The sequence below is a fragment of the Lytechinus variegatus genome, chromosome 10 (assembly GCF_018143015.1).
Source record: "Lytechinus variegatus isolate NC3 chromosome 10, Lvar_3.0, whole genome shotgun sequence".
NCBI classification, from domain to species: domain Eukaryota; kingdom Metazoa; phylum Echinodermata; class Echinoidea; order Temnopleuroida; family Toxopneustidae; genus Lytechinus; species Lytechinus variegatus.
Window position 1 is genome coordinate 29,614,634 of NC_054749.1, and position 9,467 is coordinate 29,624,100.

Sequence of the window (9,467 nt, forward strand, 5' to 3'; positions counted from 1 at the left end):
TCATTACTTCATCTTTCACTGACTAAATATTCTGTCCATTGCATGAATGAAAAAAAAAATCATTATTTGGTTTATATGACACCTAAAAATTGATATTTTCTTTCATATAAAATTTATGAATTTCGATACAGTACATGCTCATGCAGTGCGAGTTCTGTCTGTTGTTATGTCATTACAACATGCGCACTGCCGGTGCCTGCAGCTGCAGCAGCCTCGGTGCACGCGTGCAATGGACAAAACCGTATGGATCCAAAATTGCAAAATGAATGGATCCGAAATTGCACGGTTGATGACGTCATTGCAAAATGGGCTGAATGAACGATATCGAACAACCAATCAAATCACAAGGATCTATATAGGTGTCATATAAATTTTTATAATAAAGATACATGTTCTGTTCAATGGCATCAACACACTGACTGCATACGAGTTTTGTGCAAGGTTAGATCCATCCACATAGCAAATAAAGGAAAAAAATCTGTTACAAATCACAGACTTCAGATCTGCTAAACTAATTGGGACCTTTCATTTTAATTTGACTCTGTCCCAGGCTTCCATCTCAGCTGTCAACTGAGACACAAATCTGTATGCGTGATGCCTGTTACATACATCAACATATCTTTAATCAACATATTTTAATGTTTATTTTGCACGATTTTGCCACTTCATTGATTAAGATAAGAATAGGGCCATTCAGAAAGGAAAGCTGGTAAAGTTTTTAACTACTTGGCGTAAACCCATTTTGTCTTATTTCCAGATGACATAACACCAGGAAGGCTATTCGAATATCTACTTTTATATAAAGTGGTTCAGATCATCTCTTGAGCTTGTCTTTTTCAAATATTTGTCAGTAATTTCTTTAATTTTCAAGAATAGTCTTCATTTTATAATCTATAAATACCGAGTATACAGTTCACTGAATCAAATTTGACTGTTGTTCATAATCCGCTCTTTGGCAAAATTATAACTATCCTATCACAATCTTGCAAAATCATCTATAATAGTCAAGTCAAGATAATTTTCTCTTCTTCAATTGTCAAAGAGAATTTTACCAGTTCATGAAAGCCAGTCTCAATGGATGTCCTTTTTCATGTGAGTAGTTTTTCTACAAAAGCCTCCACCTTGTCCTGGCTCTGATAACCAATGAACTTAGACACCTTCTGACCCCCCTTAAAGGCCATCACTGTGGGTACGGAGTCCACTCCAAAGCCGATGGCGAGGTCTTGGAGTTCATCAATGTCAACCTTGGCTAGCTTGACCTGACCCTTGGTGTTCTGCAGGACTGTGTCAAGGACTGGAGCGAGAGCCTTGCAGGGGTTGCACCATCTGTGGGTGGATAATGATCATTGTACAGGGTGCGTCAGGAACAGGAAACATAACTTCATCATTTTAAAATTACATAAACCCTGACCTTCAACTTCCATGTTGTTCCATGAGTGTGCTGAAACCAAATAATTGAGTCATAATTAAAGTTTGATGTCCTAAAAGCACAACTCATTATTAAGGATACTTTGATACCATGCATCACTGAGCAACAATGATCTGAAAATATTATTCAACATTGTTGGATGTTCACTTCACCACTTACAAGCTCAATACATTACACCATGAATAAGGAAAAAATGAGATAGCAAAACAAAACCCAATGCTTCTGTTTCACAGTATGGTTGTTTTTCTTCATCTGATAACCTCCTACTCTAAAAGAGCATTATTTAGCAAATGCCAGACCTAAAGCATTTCACACAATTTCTTTAACCGAAGCAACATAAATGAAGCATTGCTCACAATGGCATTGATTTACAGACACATATCTTACTGACAGTTCACCTACTACAGGTATTCAATGCGCAGTGGAAGAAAAGTCGGGAACCTCTTACTGTTTTGCCTACTTGATGGTGTAAGTTTTAAATTGTCTAAGAAACTAATTGTGGTATCATTCAAATTTCATCATTTATTCTTTAAAGAGATTCTAATTTTTGAAGGGTCACATCCTAAGTATTGCATTGTGGCAGCGGTGGGATAATAACCCATACCATATTATCTGTACAACTGTATGTATGCCATGGTGCAGCAACTGCTGTCTACTCCCATGAAAACTGAATTATGCATATATGTTCCCTCCCCAGGATGCTTACTCTGCATGGAAGTCAACAATGACCACACATTCACTCTCAAGAACCTTCTTCTGGAAGTCATCCCTATCTTGGATGATGAAGTTATTCTCATCAAGGAGATGGCTGCTGTTGTGAAATGGCGCTGAAGAATTGACAAGAATCTGAGGGAATCTGTACAGGGTTGATAGATAATAGACCGTTAGTAAAAAATTATACATCTTACAACACAACTCACATGAAATTGATATCTTGTAAGCTCTATTTGTAAGTGATTTGAATCAAATTAAATGATTAATAAACAAAAATAATGAGAATATCAAAATCAAAATAGGTATAAAACTCAGTCATATGGCCCTATTACTTTGGCAGAATGAAGTTTGAATTAAGATGATCAATAAATAATCCAATAAGTTACATTCACTCTCGTTGCTTAATCTTTCAATCAAGAAGTAGACATCTAGGCCTAGAATGTATGTAATTTTAGACTTCAAAATTTAAAAAATTTCAGAATAAAGAACAAAGCTTGTTTTACTATTCAAACTTGTGCTTCAGAAATAATGCCCTCATATAAAACAATAATCATAACACAAAAATGGGTTATAAGTCTGTAGATTACCATATAATAACTTATATGGTAATCTACAGACTACAGTACAGGACACTAAAAATACCTCTGTACGGCCGGTGCTATTGATGCAGGTTTGAGACCAAGTATCATTGGTCCTGGTCCATGAGAAGCCTTTCTCGCAAAGGTCCAAGCTGTTGGTCTCATTACTAGCCCTCTGTTCAGGAACAGTCTTGCTGCCATTCTTCAAATTGTCCTGTAAGGTTGTATTACAAAATGCAAAAAATTATCACACTAATGAAGCTTATTATAGTGAAGGGTAGAAATACTAGAAATTATCCAGTTCCTGTACATCTAGAGCTAGATTTGGCTTATAAAATCAATGAATACCATGAATACCAGTTCAGTTTGTGATTTAGGTAGGCCCTATAGACGATTCTTTTATCACTCATCAGAATCAGAAAAGACTGAGCATAATTTTAAACTCAAATTATTAATGAACAACATCGTTAGACATGTAGATCTAACTCTAGTAAGACTGACATTAACCCACCAATTATTGACAGAACTGCTGCTTCACTACACAGAAGAGAAGATGACCATGATGACATTGCTAACATTTGAAACAGTTTAGTGCCAGTGGTAGTGCAATGCAGTGCATGCCTGGTTATATTCCCCTCCTCAAGTTAACATACGTTAATTGGGCCTGGGCTATCCTAGGACCTGTCTTTGTCTTTCCGTTAATGCCCACAATCATTATTTGATTATTATGGCATATGAACATCAAGATTGACTTGAATTTTGCCAGGACCGGCAGGTGCAATACACCGGGTGAACACCCTACTCTTTGACGAATAGTGTATTGGTTTTAAAGTGCATAGGTTGTAACTCTCCTATACACGGGACCAACATTTGCGTCCTTTCCGATGGACGGAGTGTTTTCCAACTGCATTCACACCTGCACTGAATAAAGTAGTGAGGCATGCTAACACACAATGCTATAGCATCAGATTTTTTGTTAGACGCGTTTCGGCATGAGCGGGACTCGAACCCCTCACGTTGAGATCTACGATCTTATCCGAAACATGCGGTCTAACCGACTGAGCTACGCTGCCTCCCTAGGCGCATAGGTTAGTATGGCTAGCTACGCTAAATTCCATAGGCTATACCATATATGCTGTGGCAATTCAACACAACTTATCACTTGTTCACTGCTGGGTCATTCCATGGGGTTGGGGCAAAAATTGTGACATCAGGGTCAAAAAATAGAAATGTAATAAATGAAATGTTTTATTTCTTATATGTTTCATGGGACAATCCTTCAACTAAATCCACTTACAGGCATTTCATACCACCCTGCATATTGGAGTAAAGTGAGAAATAAGATTTGACAAAATACCACCGTTACATGGACATCATTTATCATCCTTACTAAGACTATGCTCTCCCACTGTCAAAATAAAGGGGTTGATCTCCATTACTCTTGATAAATATTTTGCTAACAACATTGTTAGTCACTTTATTCCACACTTTCCAACATGGCATATATATTTTGAAAGATTTAGCATCAATAAATGGAACTTGATGCTCTGTGTGTATACCAGTGCCATGTTCTGTGTCTTTCTTTTTTCTCACCAGTCTAGAAAATTGAATTTATGATGGCATGTAGAACTAAATAGTTGAGAGAAGTCATGCCTCAACAGAATGGAATATTCTCTTTGGAAAAACTAAACTACTTTTTCTGGCCTAACCTTCTATTTTTGGTGTTACCACCGTTACATGGACATCATGTCTCAGTAACAGAGGTATACTTAGAAGCAATGTTAAGTTAATGTCCATTAATGGCCATTACACACCAAATTCCACTTCATGCCTTAGAATATTTGCACAAGATCAATTGATTACACTAAAGAAAAACATTTGAGTGTCAAATTCTTTGCTAATAAACGCAAATTAAGTTAGAGTTTAAACAAGGAAAAATGTACAAAATTATTGACAAATTATATTTAAAATCATACTACGATAATCCTCAAGTTTCCACTTCCGTCTACCTCTGGAAACATTTATGTTTCTGCCTAAAGGAAAAAATATGAAACAGTGCTATCTTATGATCTCCAATTCTTTTTACTTTAAAATAACTCCTTCAAGATATTACTTTCAAATGTACGTACCACCGTTACATGGACATCATGTCTCAGTAACAGAGGTATACTTTGAAGCATTGCTAAGTTAAGGTCCATTAATGGCCATTAAACACCAAATTCCACTTCATGCCTTAGAATATTTGCACAAGATCAATTGATTATACTAAAAAACATTTTTCATGTCAAATTCTTTGCAAATAAAAGCAATTTAAATAAGAGTTTAAACAAAGGAAAAATGTACAAAAATTATTGATAAATTTATATTTAAAATAATACTAAGGTAATCCTCAAGGTTCCACTTCCGTCTATCTCTGGAAACAAATGTTTCTGTCTAAAGGGGAAAAACAAGAGTGCTAGCTTATGATCTCCAAATCTTTATTACTTTAAAATATCTCCTTCACAATATTACTTTCAAATGTACATACCTCCGTTACATGGACATCATGTCCTTGTAATGATCATATTGAATAGTATAACATGTATTTGCCATTCTTTTAGTATCAACACACTAAATGCGAGTTAACTCATCTTACTCAAGTGTAGAAATACAACATCTACAGGCAAGCTTCTAAAATGCATCAATGAACAGGTAAAATGTTTTTTTTTTATTCATACATGTACACGATTATAATTTTGATACCTTTGATACAATACTCGGGTGAAAAAGATGTAGGGAAAAGGTACTAATTTAGTTCTTCTAAGCTACATGTATGGTTTTTCAAGACAAAACAAGACAAAGTTGGCATGCAATTCATGGACAATGCATTAATAACTTACACATATATAACTTGTTCAATTTGTTTACTCTAACTTATTTTACCTCAGTTACATGGTAATGTAGTTCTAAGTGACATTAATTAAAATATAATCATGTCATCACTGGAATAAATGCATTGGATAAAACATTAAGTTCCAGCATGCCAAAAGGACAATTGTAAAGTACTTAGTGGACAAATTGAATAAAAAAAAACTTACACCTGTTGTTTGAACATAGAGTTGTGAATGAGAGAGTAAAATGTACTATTTCTACTAAGCTATTCTAATAAATGTTCAAGTATAAAACTGCAAAGTACAATCTTTTCCTTTAGTTAAAAACTATATGGTAAACTTCTTACTGGCAAATGTAAAAAATGTATTACACTGTACACTAAACCTGACTATTAGAAATAACATGCAATATTTCTCTCTGCATTCAGGTTACAAGTTTATGAACTTCAAGAAGATCGGTGACCAAATGGATAGAGGTAGAATTGTGCCTCGCCATCAGGCCAGGAGTACAGGTCACCAGATTGACACTTCATGTACTGAAGATATACATTTTAACCTTCAACAGAGGCTACCTGTAGTTATTTGAGAAAAATAGTATTTGGAAGTTTGACTATTTTTTTTACACAATTCAAATTATTACATTTTAATCAACAAAACTTGCTGGATTGTTTCCATGATATTTTATATTATATGAAATCATTTACTCATGTACATGTCTTGACATTTTCTCATTAAAGTAAGGGGGGTGGATTACTAGGGCAATGACAAGGAATCTGATCTGTTCTTGCAAAATACACAAGAACCCTCACTTTGTATTTTTTCATAGCAAATAGAATTCATCATTTCATAGTTCATAAATTAAATATAAAGTTATGTTTTATACAAGGATTTTTTATTTGCTTTTGTGTTCTACTTTGTTTTGACAATACAATTACTTGCCCATTACCTGTACCTTTTCATAAATTATCTTTACTTCAATTTCGTTTCTCAATGGATGAATTTAATCTAATTTTATTCTGCATTATAATCAAGGGTGGTTCTTGACAATTCCATTTAGTTCTGTATGACCATCCTATTTAATTTTCATCTCTGAAGTTTTATTGTTCAAGCAATTACATAATATATTCATGTTTTATTGGAATTAAATGAATAAATGGAATTCAAATCTGCAATTTACCTTTTGATACAGCAAATAAACTCTTGTGAAACAAACTTGATTGTGTCACATTTTCTTTTGTTCACTTGTACATGTTTTTAAAATGTCGTTATATTGCAATAAAAAAAATCACATTGAAAACAATCACACAGGCTTTTGCTTTTTGATAAAACAAATACCCACCCCCTCTCCTAGCAATTGAATAAATAGAAATTAAAATACGATTGAAAAAGTCCCTAACAATTGAATATATAGAAATAAAAAAAATACAATTGAAAAAACGGAGAAAGAAATGAGGGAAAAAGAATAAGTGCTGAAAAGTATACCAACATTCAACAAGATGAAACGTTTTGGGAAGGTTAGGCCTACAGCTAAGAATTACTAGTAATTGAATTATTCCCATGCTTCATCATACACAAAGCACATCTACTATGTGTAGGGGGTAGTAACAGAAAAATTATTTTGCCCCCCCCCCCCCCTCCTTTCGGGCTGGGATCAGCTGACAAGCAGAAATTTTTTTTTTTTTTTTTTTGGGGGGGGTCTGCCTCCCCCGTGGCGCTGCCACTGGTTCTAAATTCTCATTTTTTTTGCAAATTCAAATTTGATCCTCAGGTCTTTGATACCCATATTTCCTAGAATCAGTAGGAGCCAATTTAAACAAGGAGAAATTTTGTACCAAATTGAGATGTCATCGTGATCGTCATGATCACCAGTGAAAGAGCTGTTTCTGAGTATCCATTGGCCTATTGAATCAACATATTTCGGTGAAAAAAAATCAAATAAATTACGATTGAATCATGTCAGCTAGCATTCAAAACATGTTTGCACGGAATCACAGTGATAAAAACATTTTCTTTGGAACCATTCAGCAAATCTGGAAACAAACACGGCGATGTCTTAATTTACATATTTTACTTACACAAGAAGCTACATGTGGGACCGAAGTGAAAGATAATGGAATATTAGCGAGATTTTTCAAACTTAAAAACACTTTCTGCATGGTAATATAGTTCCACATTTTAAAGATAAGGTTTAACTAATTTCAAAATACGAGTATCGGGATAAATCTCCGTACTTACGTTGCTTTGAAAGGGAAAACATCGTGGAGATCCAATCCACCGTTTCACGGACATCGCAGGAAGATTCCCAACTGCGATGCTTCAAAACGCCCGACATCGTGGCTGTTCATGTGCATGTGGATCGCGGCTAACATCCCGTCCGTCTGATACAACGACGGTCTCTTCTCCGGTGTCTCCTTCTTACATACGCGATGAAATGTGATCCACCGTTACAAATTTGACCCGGACATCGCCCAAAACATCGGCGACAATCGATTAATTTAAATGACATTATCATAGGTTTTCAAAGCTAATCTTTTGATGAAAAGTTGCTTACTGCCTGCCCTTTATTTCTGACACATAACTTTGGAAAAAATGAAACCTGACTTTTAGTTATTTACCACTTTACCGCCGTTACAGAAAAAAATAAACGCGGACATCGCATGTAACGGTGGTATGCCGAGTTGTAGGAATGATTTATGATATGAAGCCTCTTTTCATTTGCTATCCCATTACTGTTTTGTTATTAAACAAATGTTGCTTTATCAATTATGGCCATTTGAATTTGACTAAGTTTATCTTTTGATTAGATATCTTCAACTGAAAATGACCATTTTGGATGTCACACTTGGTACCCCAAAAAAGAGTCTGGACATCATCATTTAAAGTCCCACCATCAATAATTCTTGCAGTTCAACATTTTTATTTCTGCATCAAGTAATTGCTTACATAACTGCCTTCCAACAAAACCACATTGCAACATCAAAACACCAAACACATTTTCAGGATAAAGCTAACAATTCATAAGGAACACAAAAAAGTGCTGTTGCCCCAACCCCGTGGAATGACCCTGCTACCATCCTGCCTGTGGAGAATCTAACGTTACAGGTATTGAGCACACACTTTAAAAAATCATTAAAAATAAAATATTTCTTTTGTAACAAAAATCATTAATTTCCATACAGTTGCAATTCAATTTTCATTTAGTAACTTAGAATAATTTTTGTATTGACCAGAGCACTCAAAAACTTAAATTTGGGGCATATTTTTGTGTACGCCCCCTATTGGTGGAAAGTACTTTAGTAGAGAAATTTCATTTTTCAAGCTCTAGATCTAGTTTTACTAGTTATAGTCTATTTTTAACAAAGAAAAAATAATTTAAATTGAATTTACTTAAGAGCCAAGTTATATGATGAAAAGCTGAAATGGAAACTGACAGTGTAAAAAAATCAAGCTTCTGTCCAAAAGAAAAAGAGAAAATATTCCAAACATTGTCAACCTTATTTTGCCAAACATAGACTTGAGTCGAGAACAATGTTGTCATAACATGAAGTTGTTCATTGAAATTGAATGAATATGCTACTTAATCTTCACTTCGAATCTACCTTATTAAGTTCCTTGAGATCTTCTAGTTCTGGTCGTTCTTCTAATCGTTCACTCAGAGCCCAGTCCAAAGACTAAGTCGAATATCTAGAAAAAGATTTTTAGAAGAAGTTTTTGAAAGCAAATCTAGCTCAGATCCAACTCGACTCACAAATACCACCCTGGCTAGTGATTATGCAATATTGGTAACTGTATAGACTTAAATCCAGTCTATATTGACGTAAAGTACCAGTCCATAAATCTAGTGAATACGTACACGTGTATTCGATATTTGAATTT

At 34.7% G+C, this 9,467-nt stretch overlaps 1 protein-coding gene and 2 long non-coding RNA genes across 3 annotated transcripts; 2 read left to right on the forward strand and 1 right to left on the reverse strand.

Annotated features, from left to right (window-relative positions):
- Positions 1 to 847: 847 nt before the first annotated feature.
- On the reverse strand, positions 848 to 2,922 carry LOC121422432 (probable thioredoxin-2). The gene is made up of 3 exons (XM_041617470.1): positions 2,786 to 2,922; positions 2,136 to 2,285; positions 848 to 1,326 (listed from the first exon to the last, which is right to left on the reverse strand). Exons 1-3 carry the CDS (start codon positions 2,920 to 2,922, stop codon positions 1,089 to 1,091), a joined length of 525 nt encoding a protein of 174 aa, XP_041473404.1. The 3' UTR covers positions 848 to 1,088.
- On the forward strand, positions 2,849 to 9,272 carry LOC121422433. Its single transcript, XR_005971164.1, has 3 exons — positions 2,849 to 2,937; positions 3,653 to 3,654; positions 9,200 to 9,272. It is a non-coding gene; the product is annotated as an uncharacterized LOC121422433 (long non-coding RNA).
- Positions 3,906 to 6,158, forward strand: LOC121422434. Its single transcript, XR_005971165.1, has 2 exons — positions 3,906 to 5,412; positions 6,020 to 6,158. It is a non-coding gene; the product is annotated as an uncharacterized LOC121422434 (long non-coding RNA).
- Positions 9,273 to 9,467: the final 195 nt, after the last annotated feature.